Below are 18,584 nucleotides of genomic sequence, written 5' to 3' on the forward strand. Positions count from 1 at the left end.
GCATTCCTGTTTGTCCTCTAATTCCTGGTGGTCCTTGAAGTCCTGGAGCACCATCTTTCCCTGGCATACCAGGGAGTCCTATTTGACCTTCTGGACCTCGTTCTCCCGAAGGTCCTCTCTCACCTGGCTATTTATTAATATTGTCATATGTAACAATAACTTTACAAATTTTAGTATAATAAGATATAAGAAATATCTTTCATTTTAATAATCATTCTGAATACTCACTAAACCTGGTATACCTGGTAAACCTCTAGGTCCACTAACACCTGGACTACCGATAGTTTCCAAAACACTATTTGTGCTTAACATATCTGCAACTGTTCCAGGTGGTCCTGCTGGCCCAGAAGGACCTGGAGGACCTGCTGGACCTGGTCGTCCTTCTAATCCAGGAATTCCGGCGGCTCCAGATAAGCCAGGCGCACCCTAAAGAAGCGCATTTCTACTTTTTTGAACTCTTTAAATTGCAAAAATTAAACGAAAGATTAAATGTTAAATATAATACATTTATTTTATTTAATGATAGGGAAAAAAGAGGTCCTTGTTCTCCTTGTTGACCCTTGTCACCTTTTTCTCCGGGTCGTCCATCAAATCCTGTTAGTCCTGGTTTTCCAGCCGGTCCTTCTATTCCACGAGGACCTGGAGTACCCGGTTCTCCAGGCAAACCAGGTAAACCCTATTATAACAATTAAATAAAATTTCTATTCCAATATTCAAGATAATCAAAAGAATCAAAACAAATCCTAAAACAATATACAAATTTATCCAACTTCTAACATTATTATGATAAAGTGTAACTTAGCGTTCAAATTAAAATGTAAATTTACTTGTAACCCTGGAGAACCAGGAGGACCTGGAGAACCATTTTTTCCTTGTAGTCCCGGAAGACCTGCTGGACCAATAAGACCAGGTTCTCCTTTTATTCCGGGTAAACCATCTTCTCCAGGTGGACCGGGAGAACCTTCAGGGCCAGGTGGCCCTGGTATTACGGAACCAACTATTGAACCTGGTAAACCTGAACAAATAAATTAAATATATTAACAATTAGTATGAAAATATTAATTTTTTATTGCATCTTACACACCATCACGACCAGGTTCTCCAGGTTCTCCTTTTGGACCTTCAATTCCGGGTAATCCAGGTGCACCGATTTGACCTTGTGAACCTGGTAATCCCTGAGGACCTGGTACACCCGGAAATCCTATTTCTCCTTTAGGACCAGGTAAGCCAGGAAGAGCTGGTTTTCCTTCTAAACCTGGTAACCCGTCTTGTCCTGGATAACCCCTCTCTCCAGGTTCACCTTAAATTTTAGTATATCATATTTAGATATTATTATTTCAACTTTCAAAGTATAGTTATATCCCTTATGTCGAAAATTTTTAAATCTAATAACTCTTCATAGTTTTTAACAATACTTAGAAATTCTAACTGTGCAAAATTCTTAATAACTTTGCTTAAAACTTATCTCATAACTTGTTACAAAAGTAACTAGGTTATTTAGTACTTAGTAGCTCAGTTTTTATATTTTGTAGAAATTTACATCATCAAATATTGGTTTCATAAAAGTAAACAACGTATTTGAGTCATCAAAGTAAATAATGGAACAAAACAACTAGGATATGTACAGTAATCGCTAGTTTATTGTCAAACGTTTAAACTAAATCATTTAATGACAAAGCATTTCGAATGTCCGTAATTAGATACACGTTAAGAACTGCTAGTCACTTCTATCACGCGAATGGCATACATTTAATGATTAATAAAAGGAATGGGTTTACGGGTATTGCAGCAGATTGCAACAAATTGATTTACAATCACTTCGAATAGCTGTATTTAGGTCGACGTCGATATGGATGACAATATATCGTTTTCGTGTCACCCATCAGAGAGCACTAGAATTATAGCTTTTGATAATTGTGCTTTTGACATTAATAGCGAAATTATGAAGTCCCGAAAAAGTGTCATGAAAAACTTGTCATAAAAACGATATAGAACACATTTTCGATTTTACGAATAATTTGCCTATTTAATTATCCATATAGCGTAAATTTGACATATACGTATAATAAAAAATATGGAATTCATGATTCATAAATTTTACAAGTTCACGAGAAAAGGACGTAGACGAAAAAAGGGAAAATAAAATAAATGGAAGTATGTATGTTGGTTAGACAGTTGAAACTATTAAAACGATTGCGCTCGACCTTTAAATATGAGGCTGTTGACACACTTTATTGGGAGGAATTATTCCTTTAAAAGTGTCAATGACCTTTTGTAATATTGCAATTAACGCATTAACTGATTTGAAGGGTACGAGATTCATTTACTGTTCAACACTAGAGAATGAAAGAAGGATATATAACTACACTACAATCTCGTCAAGAGCAAAATGTTCGTTTCCACATCACAAATTATTTTCAACAAAGGCACAAATCCCTTTTGTCATTGAACAGCTGTTAAACGACCAACAGATTTAACAGCTGTTTCGTTGAAGAAACTAAGGATTAAGCATTCTGCGTTCACTGACAGAAGAATAATGCGTTTAACGATGAATCACCACGCGCACGTGGACACCCACAACTCCACGCGATTTTCTAACAAGATTAAATTAGTTTACGCGCCAGTTCAAGGATTACTTATCGGATAAATCCACGTAATCGCATTTAACACTAACGTTTAACTTTTGACACGACCACAATAATCCTCAAATGTTGAAGCTTTAAAAATAGATATCGAGCTACTACCTTTTTGACCTTGCTCGCCTTTATCCCCGCGTTCTCCTCGATCACCATTAGAACCCTTCTGACCCGGATATCCTTGGGGACCCGGTGGCCCTATGAATCGTGGTAAAACGTCATGATAGTCACTGATATTTCCTGGTCTACCTGGGAGCCCTGGATATCCCCGTGGTCCCGGAAGACCTTGATCTCCCTTTAATCCTGGAAACCCCATGTCACCCTATAGGAAGCAAACTAACTGTAAATACCGTAAATGACATTTCCTGATTATATTGATCTTTTCAAATGATATATATGGTAAAACAATAAACCCACTCTTTCACCGCGTTCTCCTTTGGGGCCCACTGGTCCTATTGGCCCAATAGACCCTTTAGGACCCGGATTACCGGGAAATCCCCGCGCTCCAGTGAATCCTTGAGGACCCTAACAGGTTTCATGACAATGTAGCAATAAAGTACATACTAGATATCCCTATGTACTGTTATTTTAAAAGTTTTTATAGACACGCACTATTTTTCCTTGTTCACCAGGTGGCCCACGCAGCCCTGGTCGTCCAGGTAGGCCTGTTTCTCCCATTGTTCCAGGTGGCCCAGATAACCCGACTAGGCCAGGTAAACCCTGAACAAATATTTTTATATTGATTAAACTTGGTTTAATAACACCCATAAAAGAATAAATATTATGATTGAACATCAAATTCCAGTAGGTTAATTGTATTAGAACAGTGAAGTATAGAAGGAAGTAACATTTATGTCGTATTTCTAACATTTTGGAATATTCTTAAAAAAGTGAAAAAGCACTAGGTTATCATTTATGGAGTATTGCAAATTTAATGTCAAAGAGTCCACTTTATAAAGAGGGAACCAAGTTACTTTATGTAAATGAATTACTTTGAAAGCATCAAGTGTCGAATCAGACGAGAATATTTATCAATAAAGAGAAGTCCCCACTTACATTAGTGCCATTAATTCCAGGAGGCCCCCGTGGACAGATAATTTCACAACCAAGTTTCCTCGGAGGTAATAAAGGGTTGCTAAGGCTCTTCTGCAATTACGTTAATTACAATCGTGGGATCCTAATGGATTGCGAAGTTGTGTAAAATATAGAGACCTACCGGCAATTCCTCACAGGTCTCTCTCTCCGGTCTCGTAGGATCGCAGTTTAAGACCATCCACTGTATATCGATCTATAGACATTTTCAAGAGGTAGCAAACATTACGTCGAGAGCAAGAGTTAAAAGTGCGAACAGTCAGATACTTGAAACGTGTTTCACACTATGTACAGCAAAATCTCCGTTATATGAACACTCGTTATATAAACGTTCTTTTATACGAATAGTACATTATCAATAACAGTATTCTATATAAACATAAAGTGTTTATTTTCTATTGTAAGATAAAATCATACAATGATTCAGTGATGAAATTGGCATAGTAATATCGGTAATTAAAACAAGATGTGATATAATTAAGAATTATAAATTTTATTTTTTTAATTTCATTAGAAACGAAGCTAGTTCTATTATATAAAAATTCTCTTATGTGAGTACTGTTGTCTTCCAATTAATTCATATAATGGAGGTTCTAGGAGGTTCTAAGAGTAGTGGCACCTTCGAAAAGTCTTCGTGAAAAGAAACTTCACTGGAGACGATAAATTGTTTTTTCAAAAGATTTTATCAAAAACATCGATTAACTCGCTAACATGTCACGTTAATACACAACAGGGTTATTTTTAGTTTTTGTCGTTTCTTCACGAAACTAGGCTAATCATACGGTCATCGCGTTTTTGTGTGCGCGTTACGCTTGTACATTTTAAGCGTAGCACTAAATCTAGCTTGTCCCAGTTACGTCTTAGCCTCTTTCATTATATAGTGTTTATTAATTAAGTGCTTCTTAATTGCCGCATGCGACGGATACATTTATCTCACAAGAAGCAACGCGAACATCCCCCGCGGATGCGTCGCACAGAGTTCTCTGAAATTCACGCGCGCAAGCTTCTTTCATCTTACAATCGCACGCTTTCCGATCTTCATCGTGTTCCATCGAAATTGAAAGATCTGAAAGACTGTTCCGACATTCTAGGAACATTCATTAGAACGCTTTATGAGATACAAGTCATGTGGTTATATAAGAAGAACCCTGTGTCTGGAACGGCTCTATGTTAGAGATTAATTATATGTCTGACAGTTTTTGCTTTGCGAACTGCTGAGAGAATTAGAAATTATGTCAAGTAGAAGGACACTTATTTTTTGGATACCTTTTCCTTGGATAACATATTTTTTTGTAATTTTTAAATATTATTGGATAAGAAGATAATACGATTTAATATTATTTCAGTAGTAATCTAAATGATCATTATTTAACAGTGTTATTTTTAAATATCTTTAAATATTTCAATTTACTCTATAAAATTCTATAATTATCGTTGCATTTGCACAGAATAATTGTTTCAAACTTCTGTTTCTATATGTATTGAAAAATTTAATTGGAAAAATTATAAATGTATAGAGTAAAGAAATTTTTTGTAATATAAATCGATAATATCATCAGTAATATCCATTATTGCATAAAATATATTTGTAACAGCAAATTCATAATTAAATTAGCCAATTTCGAATTCGTGTGATTTATATAATTTATAGAATATTGGTCTATCTCATCAGAAATTAATTAAGCATAATTAAAGCTTCTACGTGCAATCATTTCATAATTTACTAAAAGCTAAAATATCTACCGTATCCATTATCAAAATGACCCCATTATAATTAATCAATAGTCATTAAGGTGCCCTTTTTAGACAAAAATTACCCTTTTATATAATTTTCTAGCATTATAAAAATTAATTATAAAAATAATTGTAATACCAATCGATTTCAAATCTAGGTTCGCCATTTGTCATTGTTTCGCGAAAAAAACACGATAGAGCAACACAGACAGTATATCAACGACAAAATAGCCGATAATTATGTGATCGATCGAAACTGACTAATGAGCACCGAGCTCCCTGTTAACAACCTTACCGATCTTATCTCCCTCGTGCACAATGTACGCAATGTCAGAGGTGAACGTTCGAACTTACCGGTGTAGTAAGCTTGCTGTGCGACATCTTCGATATCGAGATCTCACCATCCACTTTGATCGGCCCTCGTAGTTTCACGTCTTGCGTGCCAATGTACTCGCAATCGAGATATATCACCAGCTTATCCTTGAAGGCTCCGATATTAATTTTGTGCCAATTCTTGTCGAACATCTGTTTCAATCAAACGTTATGCCCAATTTTGTGCCAGCAAAGTATTGAACTTACAGTAACAAGACTTGTTAGCTTAACAAGATTTCAAATGAAATATTGATATTTATATATAAATACTATGAAAATATTTATTATTTATAATATGTACCGAAGAGCACTAACGTTCTACTATGTTTTCAGAAACTACGAGTGAAATATGAATGGATGTTATGGTATCTACTAAAGCATTCAAGAAATTCGATGTGTGTAGGATTGACAACAGTTGGTGACTATATATATTGGAATCAAAGATCGAACGTCATCAACAAACAGCAAGAAGCAATTTTCCATCAATGAAACCTTCACTTCATTAATACTAGAACTACCAACCCCTAATTATGTCTAAACATTGTGGATATAGGTAATAATAATTAAAGTATTGTTAAAAATAATGAAATATATATACCTACCTATGATCAACAATAATCAGATATATGTATAATAGCAGTTCTCAACTTTTTTTCTTATATACCATGGACTAATATGTGATCAAATCATGTACAACCTTGTAAGTAGTATCTGTACATTATACTATATATAATTTGTGACACAGGTTGAGAACCTTTGATATACATATATAATTTTATATAATATATAATTTCAATAAAAATTCACATTAATTTTTCCAGAAGTAGCTGCTTACATCCAGTAGCTGCAAAGGCAAGAAATCTGAAACCAGTCATTTTAACCTGGTAGTTCTAATAGAAAGAACGTCTCCTCGTAATTAATTCGCGTTGCGATTAACGTTTCTTTGAACCGATGCAAATGTCATGACGTATGGTATCCTCATCAGTCTTCAGCAACGCGTTCTTTAGCGTCACCCTGAAAAACCTTTAAACTATTTCGCACGAGGATTACGTAATGACCCGTGACACGATTTTCACGTGCTCCAACGACAGCATCTAATTCATACGCCAATGCGGCCTTGCGATTGATATTTGACAGATTCGAGTTTTCATACAGCAATACCAAGCAGTTTTAATCATCGCGCGATCCACGATGACACTTTTAAGAAGTGGCGACGAGATTAAGCATGCCCTGAGCTGACAGCCCTTGAGCTGATTAGTAGAGATGCACTCCACTTACGAATATTTCGAAATTTTTCTCGAATAAATGAATTGGAACGGCATAGATTTTCAGTTTAAATGATATATGGAAATTGATTGTTTGGTTTATTGAATTGATAGATTGATGGATTGAGGATGCAATCGGTGAAATGTTATATTGCTGTCTCGTGGAATTGATAACATGGAGGTGTTGATTTTGAGTTCAAATTATTTTTTGACGGAGTAATTCGTTTGTGAATTTTGCAAGACGCATTTAAAACAGCTTTATAGCCAAATTATATATATTAATAACGTACAAATTATATTTTGTTAAGTACTTATTGTTAATTCAATTGAAAGTAGAATATTAATTGGCGGATTAAAATTCAAAAATTCATGGGAGATGATACATACATGTTTCACTGTGTGCTTATCATTGACACAACTGAAAATAAAATACTAATAGAAGGATTAAAACCAAAAAGCACGACTAAGAAAGAGCACACGCCAAAAAATAAATGAACGTTTAAAAAGATTTGAACGAAAAGAAAGAAGATTCCAAGAGGTACTCTAATTTTCTGCCACATATTTTAAAAATTGATCTGATAATCCCAATTACTATAGAAACCTCGAACAATGCTGGAAAAAAGCTGAAATTTACTCACACGTTCGGCTGAGAACGACACCGTCTGCAGTTCCCCAGTCTGACTCTTCATGGATAAATCCAGAGTCTGACTTTTTGGGTTCATTGCGATTAAAAACTGGGGCTCGTTTTCCATGTCGACGATTCTGATAATGTGCCAAGTATACTTTGGCGGTTTTCTGGCTCTGAATGTGCAGGCCGCGCTGAATTCCTCTGGCAATCCGTTTGGAAGTATATTTCTAACGAACAATACAAAAAAGACTGTATAGCGGACGTAACTATCGGATCGGCAATTTTCGAAAATTGTAAGTGTTGGAAAATACAGTCGAGAATATAATCGATAAATCGTACTTTGTTGGCAAGGTGACATCAGTGTCTCTTTCCAATCTGTAGGCTATTTGCATGCGATTGCTACCTCTGACTCGCGTCACGCCAGTGTAATGTGTCTTCAGAAGATCCAGTTTCAGCTTGCTGATAAAGTCGAATGTTTGAAGATCGTCCTCTCCCTGTTTGTAGCCCTCGCATGGCCCGTGCGGGGAATCCAGGATTGTTTCCTCGCCGTAAGTATATTCTAAGAAAACACAAAATGCCAAATTGTGAATATAGCAAATTCTCTAACTTTTCAATTAAATAACGTATACTCTTTTTGAATTTTTGCAGTTATTTTATATAGAAATTGTCTGAAAGTAAGTATACAATAGATAACAGTTTAACAATTAGTTTAGCAATAGATATCTATGATTATTGACACTAATAATTTTAGGTATAACTGATAGTTTGGAATCCTGAATAAATATTTTCAATATGAAATAGAAAGAATATTATATCTACGATAAAAAGGAAAAAATATAAACGATGGAGGTGAAAGAAGGTATGAATGTCACACAGAAAGCCGATAAACTGCATAAAAAAGCTGAATGCCTATGAAGTGAGAGTGTGAGATGACATCGTTAAGAAGAAATGCCCTATTGTTACACAACACAATAAGTTTCTACTTGAGTCATTCCGATCAAACGATGCTGATGGTTCTATTCCCACGACAGTATAAATTAACCACATGTATTCTCCAAATACAACACCATCGTCCATTGTATGTTTCCTTCTACATCGATGAATCTCTAAATCACGTATGACCTTTCACTTTCATCTCGTAAAAGTAACTGATAGAATTTTTAGAAAGATAAATTTACGAGTTACTTTAAAACTAAAATAATAATTGAGAAACGTTTGACTTTTACTAATTATTTTTACTGTAATATCTTTATTAGTCCGAAACATTTAATTTACAAAGATATACGAATTGTAAAGCAAAGAACACACTGTAGAGTGCTTCGACTGCTGTTTTGCATATCGAGTTGCATTGTTGTCGGGACGCAGTACGCGAGGAGAATGCATTTCTGAATCGAATGTCGCAGCAACTTGCTACATAAACATTTTGTTAATTTATATCCGGCATGACATGTATTACCGTTGGTTTTGTTACAGGGAAACAGTAAATTGGTACAAATAACTTCTCCATACTTGATTGACTGTTATGTACAGTTATAAGCCAACATCTGTATTTAGAATTATGGTTTTATAACTAATGGCAAATCGTAAACATAATTGCCCAGGTAAAATAACATAGGTATTTACACTCTATACTTTACATATAACGATAAAATATTTAGAAGTAAATAAAAGAAAATATTTTTGTATATTCAGTGAATAAATATGCTTTAATAATCAACAGCATGCTAGTGGAGTATGAACTATAATAAATTATTTGCTTCAAGGTGAGAAAATATTTTAAGCAATAAATAAATATAGTAGTAGTACTTTAATAGAATATGAAACACTATTTATTTTAAAGTTGTCCTCTCCTTTTTCAGCAAATACAAAAATAGACAGACTCAACTCGTTCTTTCTGAAATTTAGCCATCTATAAACGTCGAAAGGACACGTCATCGATGACTGCTCGTAATCTATTTGCTTTTGACCACTTCCTCCGAAGATTTAAGCACTAAGCATCCCACTATCGTTGGCACTCAACACAACCTGTTTGAAATACATCTTCTTTCAAATCTGTGAGTTCTACACGTTTCTTATGTTCTTTTTTCTTCTATATTATATTATTGCTATATATTATTACGTTATCGTAAATACTGTATATATTGCAAAGATATTAGTGAGGAACAAATAAGGAAAATTTGTTCTTTTTCATATTAGTATAGCAAACTTATAAACTTACGCGTACGTGTGAATTGCACAAGCACGAATATCCATATTGAGAAGTACATTCGCAGATTCAAGTTGGTCCTATAACAAAAAAAGTATTGTTTCGACTTCATACAAATATGAAATGCAAATATCTCATTTATATTTCTATGTGTTCTCTATACGAAACAGTTTTACTGTAAGTAAAGAACTATTCTAATATTACTATTCTAATATTAACTATAGGCATTATAATAGGTTTCTATTTATTTTTATGTCTATTTGTCTATTTATTTTTATATTATTAAGTAATATATTTACAATATTGTATTCCTCTACACTTGTATGCATATTTTATTATAAATTCCACGTAGCTACATAAAATGAAAACTGAAAAGTAAACGTTAAAGATTAATGAGGTATATGCTGTTAATAACAAATAATATTGTTATAAAAAAATGTTATCGATCCTGCCAGGATTCGAACCTGGAATCTTCTGATCCGTAGTCAGACGCGTTATCCGTTGCGCCACAGGACCACGCTGATTACGAGCTTTATGCTTTCTATGATAAGTATAATTTTATAATAATATTCAAGGTATTTTTATGTTTTAATTTTTATATTAAATTTTTTCCTCAGATAATATTTAAAAAATAACAATCTTCAATACAAATAATCAATAAAATTTTGTCTTTCGTTAAAATTAAATTTTGTACTACAATTTATATTAATATTTAAATAATTATTATCGTTACATCTATAGTTAATAAACATTCATATAAAATGGTACATAATTAGTTTATTGTATAACGTGATAATTACATTTATATGCCATATTAATGTTTGATTAATGTTTGCTTATTATGCATGTGAAAGAATACAAACTTCTGTATATAATCGTCACTTATTCTGTCTGCATTATACATCTGTTTATGGTAAAGCGTGTTTAGTCTGGCATACGGTGCTCGCAGTGGTTATCAATCACATAAGTTGATACAACTTGATAACAAGCAATAATCAAATTTCGTTAAATGTAACTTTTAAAATATTACAGAAATAAGTTTAATTTAAAGAGGTATAAATATATAACACAAGAGTATGTGCATAATAATTCTATTTTAATGTCTACGTACTCACGTCGTACAAAATTTAACAGATAAATTTTTATATTTTATTGGCACATATTCCAGATATTTTTTAAATATTTAGGTACATGTATTTTCCTTTAACATTAAAGAACAATGATGATTGCAATATATTTAATCATAACATAAATAAATAAATTCATATAGTATAAATAGTTCTTAATGAAAACTTTATTTCTTATTGTTTATAAATTAAACAATAGATAATAAACATCACATTTTCTTTAGGTGTAAAGACAAAAGGTACATGATGGCGGTGGCAAGAAAATAGTTCATTAGATTTAGATACGTTTCTTGTTTATTAAAAAATAATATATTACATTAGGATATATTATATTTTGTCTGTGATAAGTGAAGCAACTGCATCACTATTCTTTTTCGTTGCCGACAAGATAAATAGAGTGTAGCCGACTGCAGTATAGTGTAAGTGAGGGCCACACGGAATAAAATAGGGCTGGGGATTGGCTGTGTTATATACAATCTTGCTTCCTATTGGTCGAACCTCGTGGGTCTTATCGGATTACTTGACTACGCTACGTGGCGTTGCCATACTGCGTTGTTGGGTCTACCAAAGTTTCAGTTTTCTGTGTTATGTTGAATTGAATTGAAGACAAAAAGTTATACCATGCGTTCCAATATTTTTACTAATTAGATGGGAATTATTATTTTCGTAATTATAATTGAAATATTGATTTTATAAACGTAATAGTGGGGATAGGAAATGCATTCGGCAACATTGGAATTGCGTCATCTGGTGCAACTTTGCGTGTTTACGCCATTAAGTGTTTCGTGGACTTAAAATCGCCCTTTCACACTTTTTGTTGAAGGTTTTAGTCCTTTTCCGGATAATTTAATGCAATGAAGAAGAAAAATCTCTATCAGTTAGAAGATTCGTACATTGTGAGCGATATTTTTTTCCTGTAAGTACTGAATCTTAGTGAAATATATTTTTATATTTTTAAGTATTTGTTGTATGTAATAAGATAACGTAAGAATAACAAAATGTATTCCAAGAGTATTTCTGTATTGAAACAAAAGTGAAGAAAATATTTAGAAAAAGTAACCAATTTTTTTATTTTGTCTTTATAAAATATATAACGTAGGAGTTAGAATTGCTTCACTTATAATTAAATGTAATGTTCTTACGGAAATGATTAATATAAAAATGTATATTGCAACTAGTTGCTTACTATCTTTTATGTTACTCATGATATCTGTTCACATCTGTTTAATAATAAATGATACTAATTGTTAGAATTTGATATATAAAGAATTTTTCTATGATTAGAATGAATAGAACAAAAAAAATATTAAAATATATTAAACTTATTATTATACAATTTATTTATAAATTTCGAGCATCTAACTAATTTATTTTAATAGGTGGTATTATTTTTGCAGATCATATAATTTTTTAAATTATGGTGATATTATTGTTTTTCACATTAATATTACCGCGAATAATCGCGATTATAAATAAATAAATGTAACAACATAAGAATAAAAATATGTTAAAAATAAAATATAGCTGTTGCTATTTTTGCAGTTTGTATACTTACTATAATTAGAAAAAGCTTGCCTATGTTAATAAACTTCACACCGCGATTTATTAAACACCCTGTATGAACTGAAGGTACATTACGAATAACTCTTAAAGATATTCTCACAAATTAAAATAATATCATTACATTAAAATAATACCACCGAACTTTTATACTAAATTCATCATATTTCATATTTTCATTAACTTTAAATTAAAAATAAACAAAGCTCAGACTAGAAATTTCTACTTCCAAAGAGGTCCGTGACTTTTAGAAGATGGCGCCACATATACAACGGGATTACCACAGTATCGGAGATCCAGGCAGATACCCGTTGAGGACTCTCAGGCATGGTGAAAAAAATTTTTTACCACCACATAATTTTGACGTATCGAAAATAAAAGGGAAAGAAATCTGAATACGAATACAAGATGTCAAATAGTGATAATACAGCTAAAAAGATTAATATTCCCAATGGTGTAAAATTGCGTGACTGTCGTGTTGTTATCCTGAGGACGATATGTGAACTATGCGGGAAGTATTTTAAGTGTGAAACCGACTTAAATATGCACATCACGATGAAACATCAGGCACATGGAAAAATTCCTATCACAACCGTGGAAGGAACATCGTGTGCAGAAGTCGAACTGTGGAACAAACCTACGGAGTGTCTAAATTACATCACCGATTCCCATGGAAATTTTGTAACGAAAGTACACAAGAAGATTAGTTTAATTTTAAAAATAGGGGAGGAAATTGTTAGTAAAATAGCGTTAAAACGAAAACATTTGAAGAAAAAGAGACTTGGTACGTGTATACAAAATAAACTACACCATGACACCAAATTAATCATAGACAACGATGTGTATGAAAATGTTTCTTGTATCGATCCTGCTGTGTTCGTTAATAGTCCTTACCAATGTCGCAACTCTGTGCACGCCTTACAGAGCCCCAATCGATATTTGGCTAGCAACATTGTAGCAGGTAAGCAGGCGATTCGTGGGAAAAGTATAACGCAGGGTGAAAATTACGTTTCCAACGAATTAAAGAAATCGTGCGCGCTATCCACGAGCGTAGAGTGTGATATTCACAATGTACAATGTAAGGAAGTTCCTTTCAAAACAAATTTAACGTTCGTGAATGAAGAGATTAATTTACATGAGCAGAATATAACCAAAAATAGTAATTCAACCGAACTTTCTTCGATACATTCGAATAACGTTTCAGTGCTTAACGAAACGTGTCATAAGTTACAGCTCACTGGAACGTCGAATCCAATTTTGGACTGTGATAAGAGAAGTGATAGTATTAAATCCTTACCAAAGAGTACAGATACTTCGTCGAAACCTATCGTGCAAACGTACCTACAAAACAGTGAAACTAAGAATAACAAAGAGGAAAGAGACATGAACGCAAATCAGGTACATAAAGTTTTTACTATTGATAGAAAAGAGCAATCCGCTTCGGAAAAGTTACAAAATGTCTCTAATATGGTACAAGTAATAGTTTTGCCAATAATCGTGCCAAATAATAATGCTCCTAGTTCACCTTTTAAATTAACTATACAATCATCATCGATGCAACAGAAGGAGCAACAACAAGAAAAACAAGGACAGCAACAAGAAGTTCAACCACCTCAAGAAAGCCAACCACAACAACAGACTCAAAACAGCGAACTGCGGCAAGAACTTATTCAAAATTGTATATACGATATCGAAGATAATTCCGACGATGAAGTGCAAGAAGTATTACGAATCGTTAGAAGGTGTAGCACTAACTCGGAGGTCAATCACGAATCGCCAACCCGCTTCGAGCAAGAAATGTTAGTACAAGACGCTATTAAAGATATGAAGAAAATGGAAGAGGGGGGGTGGCATTTGCTAGATAAGAAGATCTCTGAAGCTACGAAAAAACGGAAACGGAATACAAAAACTAATAGTAAAGGTAGCGACGTAAATGACGAGTCTGCCAAAAAGAAAAAAAAAACCATAAGTGAACCTAATTCCGATTCTAACTTAAAAAATCTAACTGGAGAAAAATACATATCGAATGCTAAAGAGCATGCTGCAAAAGTACAAAGTTATAATAGCATAGTGACAATGTGGGCATCTGATAATGTGAAAGAAAACTTGACGTGTAATAAAAATGTTGATGTATCATCGGAAATGCTACGACGATACGGTATTAATTATTACAATGAGGTATTCGAGATAAATAATAATACAGAGAATATTCAGGAACCTGTTAGCCGCTTTCTTGTCCCCTGTTCCGGCGGAATAGAAAATAGGAGTAATGGACCAGCCGTAATAGATCTAGTCTACGGCACCGATGAATAGCAATGGAAATAATGCACGCGATGAACGATGAACATAGTTTTATAAGACTGATGTCGAATTACATGGAGCGATGTCAATGATGGATACGTTCTTGCAATAATATGGGATTAAAGCGTAATAAGATATTTAGCATAGACAACTTTCTAATTTCTAATATTAATTTTGAAAATAAGTTTATCCTATATTTTTTTTGTATTGATGTGTACATATATCTATTGCTATATGTACTGAGTAAGCTAATGTGTTAGTTAAGTAAAGCTGTTATGTTGTGATTAAATGTTTTGAATATAATTCAAGTTAGATTCTACTTAATTCTTTTGTTAGATTGCACATCAATACTACATAGTATTATCGCTGCCAAAATGTTAAAATATTGCAAAAGATGTTTATATTGTGAGTGTATTGGATACATAGTATTTGTTTTATTTTCAATTTAAAATTTTGTTTATAAAGTAAACAAAGATCACCTTTTTTACACGATTAGTACTGTGATGTAACGGTGAAATTAATTTCTTTGTATTTTTTTTTTAAATATTTGTTTAAAAGGATAAATCATATGTTTTGTACAAGTATTATTACTTAGTGCAAATAAGTAATGTTCGTCCAATTATAACATTACCTTATTTAATTTACATTGAACATAGCAATAATATATGACATAGGACGTAAAATATTTTCATATATTCGTCCTTCGATGTAAATATTTATGTAGATAAATATCACTCGAAGTACATGGTTCTAAAGCAAGCGGTTTTTCTGTTTTTAGAATTGGACGTCACTATGTATTTCTATTTATTTTCATTTAACACAAATCACTTGTAACTTAGTGAATAAGCCTTGCTCAACATTTTTATATTTAGTTTGACTTGTAGAATTAGTCCTTTAAAACTATTTCATGAATGTGTAGCTGTATATTTCCTGTATATTTTGTGCCTTATTGCTGTTATCGACACGATCTGTATCGATAAATCCGCAAATTTGAAGAAACAGTTTTACTTGAAAAATCTCCAAGCGAAATCTTGTTTATCTATGGACCAAGACATTATCGTGTATAATAAAAGAAAAAAAAAAAAAAATAGTACCACATGCTTACAGTACAATGGAAATAGTGATCTAAGATTTAGAAGTTAGAAATACTCCATCTATCATCGTGACACTGTAGAGGAGGAATGTAAATCAAATACTGGCACAACAACCGAACACTGGCAAGAACATTCGATTACGATTGTTGAGGAATTCAGATCTATTACAGAACTATTGAACCTCTCTGTAAATAGCAACATTCTTAGAATTACAATAAACTTCTAATAAAGTCATACCACAGAGTTCAAAGTGGAAAGATTATACTCCAAATTTTAAACCTGAAATCCAACCTCTCTCTACATATATTTAACAAATTTTTGAAATGCGAGTACACTCAGATGCTCAGAAAAGGATTAAGAAAATTCAAAACAAAAAAAGCAGATCATTCAAACTCATTGCAAAACTCATCAATTAAATTTTATATGAAAATATTATGTATACCCAAAACTATGATACAACCAATTGAAAGGAAAAAAATAAAGCCCAGAAATCTGTAGAAGAAATAGATTCAAGAAAGCATTCTAGAACAGAGGATAGATTCTAATACTGTCAGCAGGTTGTTCGAGTTCTACGCGATCGTTCAACCTCTCGGTACAAGTGGTGCGCTAAAGTTTTGGCATGTGCGAGAGTCCACGTGTTACCGGCTTGTTCTGAAGAAGCTTCTTCCGGTCGCGTTGAAGCGCGACGTACCCGAAGTCTTCGGCTGGATGCAAGAGCGTGTCGCTTCCGATAGTTACTGCTTGATCAGCGGAAGTCAATGGGTCGGCACATATATTCCGTGAAGGGTTCAATGTATGTCACGCGTAATATCGAAGGCACAATTAAACTGCAAGACGAGACAACGCATTGCACGGCTGCCCGACACGAACTGATAAGCCCTGGAGAACCGCATGGCCTACCACTCTCCACCTCCCTTCAAGGAGATTCGATCTTGCTTTCCATCTTCCGTCATCGAGGAGAAGAGACAATTACGGTTGATCGTGAATTAGCATGTCGTGTATGCAGAAAAAGGAGCTTGTGTGCTTTAACGTCGGGTGGAACCATTTTATTTCGATGATTCCTAACGATCTGCTACATGCAGATTTTCACAAGCTAAAAATAAACATAGGATTTATAACTGGAAATTAGTAAAGCTTAATTTGGTGCATGAGACATTAAGAAAATGAAAGAAGAAGATTTAGCAAAGGTGGAAGGTGATGTAATTCAGGAGCTTTGGTCCAGAAGACTTTTACTTACGGTCTTTTATAAATTTTTGTTACCAGGGTAAGTTAGTGATATCATTAGATATTTATATCAAATATAATGGTTTAAAAACTCCTGTTTACATTTTCATTGAATATTTAAGCAAGTGAATTCAAAGGTGGTTTCGATTTCAAGGGGAAAGTTAATGACTATAATCCATAAATCGTTCATAGCAGCAGGTCTTTCATATACGTGTAATCAATTTTTTATGGCATTCCCTCCAGCTGGAAAAGAACGATAGGCTGTTAAAGGCATAACATTGTTTCTCAAGTGTTGCAACATTCATTCTGCACTAGAGTGCCTTTAATCATGCCTTTGCTAAACTATCGTAAAGAATCAGCAGATATAGTGAAATAGTAATTGTCAAACAATTTTATAGTACACGTAGTAATATTTATTACTACTCACTTGAATTTTATACAACAAGTGACGATATTTATCCCCGATATTATTATTTCGATGCTTGTTTTTATTGTTACATTCTCCTTTGTACGCAACATTATCACAGTGGAGAAAGTAATTCTGCGCCAAACCGCACAAACTTGAACACTTTCTTTGTTGTGCAACAGGACCGTTGTAATAGGTTTAAACGATCTTGTCAACGTTCTTCTATTGCCGTTGTGAGAAGCCGAATAATGAATCTAGCCTAGCTTGTAATCAGGAAGTTTCGATATCCAGGGATAGTATCGAGTTACAACCCCATGCGTAATCTGCCGACAAAGTTACGTTTGCAAATATCAGAATCCTTTGTAAACCACTTTTCGATTATCCATTTTGATTTCATTTGTCCACCGTTTAGTCTGTTCACGCGGAAAAATCTATAAAAGAAATTTACTTCATTAAAGGCTGATATACCTAGATTGTTTGTAAGAAAGTAGATAACAGAAGATTATTTTTTGAAGATGTACTTCTAACTTTTACCAAGTTCAAGAATTTTCAAAATTTGAGAAAAATTCTTATTTCCTATCTCAAGCATATAGCAATGAAACCTTCACCATTTCTTATGGCGAATCCAAGAAGACCCCTGCTGTATGCTATATTCAGTACCACTATAGGATGCACATACCTTGATATGTCAACTTAAACGTTAACCTTGCAACAGATATTTCTTACAGTGCAGACAATTTTTCTGTTTGTTTCTTAATATAACTTTGCATATAACACAATGTTACATCACAAAGCATTTAAGCAAAAGGACAATAATACGTATAGATACACAAAATGCATTATGTAATACGTACACATATGACCACGGCCTATTGTAATTACTAACTAAAACGTAGCGTAGATTATTAACAAAACACACAACAGACCCTCTACAGCACG

General features: G+C 33.4%; 2 protein-coding genes and 1 non-coding gene across 3 annotated transcripts in view; 1 reads left to right on the plus strand and 2 right to left on the minus strand.

Moving 5' to 3' along the window:
- The window catches only part of LOC108552092 (collagen alpha-2(IX) chain), an 11,961-nt gene extending 1,953 nt beyond the window's left edge, over positions 1–10,008 (minus strand). Inside the window, exons 1-14 of the mRNA XM_017906492.1 lie at positions 9,946–10,008; positions 8,067–8,286; positions 7,738–7,954; positions 5,817–5,987; positions 3,853–3,924; positions 3,693–3,782; positions 3,249–3,356; positions 3,054–3,161; positions 2,745–2,958; positions 1,085–1,300; positions 828–1,015; positions 506–676; positions 229–426; positions 2–127 (exon numbers count right to left, since the gene is read on the minus strand). Coding sequence (XP_017761981.1) covers positions 2–127; positions 229–426; positions 506–676; positions 828–1,015; positions 1,085–1,300; positions 2,745–2,958; positions 3,054–3,161; positions 3,249–3,356; positions 3,693–3,782; positions 3,853–3,924; positions 5,817–5,987; positions 7,738–7,954; positions 8,067–8,286; positions 9,946–9,994 — 2,148 coding nt within the window. The 5' untranslated portion in view covers positions 9,995–10,008. The remainder of the gene's footprint in view (position 1; positions 128–228; positions 427–505; positions 677–827; positions 1,016–1,084; positions 1,301–2,744; positions 2,959–3,053; positions 3,162–3,248; positions 3,357–3,692; positions 3,783–3,852; positions 3,925–5,816; positions 5,988–7,737; positions 7,955–8,066; positions 8,287–9,945) is intronic.
- Positions 10,009–10,376: 368 nt separating this feature from the next.
- On the minus strand, positions 10,377–10,449 carry TRNAR-ACG (transfer RNA arginine (anticodon ACG)). The gene has a single exon. It is a non-coding gene; the product is annotated as a tRNA-Arg (tRNA).
- A 1,387-nt stretch (positions 10,450–11,836) lies between these two features.
- On the plus strand, positions 11,837–14,946 carry LOC108552095 (myb-like protein P). The gene is given in 3 exon segments (XM_017906499.1): positions 11,837–11,976; positions 12,855–13,008; positions 13,010–14,946. Coding segments are annotated over 2 exon segments (2,058 nt in total). The 5' UTR covers positions 11,837–11,976; positions 12,855–12,874; the 3' UTR covers positions 14,934–14,946.
- Positions 14,947–18,584: the final 3,638 nt, after the last annotated feature.

This window comes from Eufriesea mexicana, unplaced genomic scaffold, assembly GCF_001483705.2.
Source record: "Eufriesea mexicana isolate 0111107269 unplaced genomic scaffold, ASM148370v2 scaffold5473, whole genome shotgun sequence".
In the NCBI taxonomy this organism is placed as follows: domain Eukaryota; kingdom Metazoa; phylum Arthropoda; class Insecta; order Hymenoptera; family Apidae; genus Eufriesea; species Eufriesea mexicana.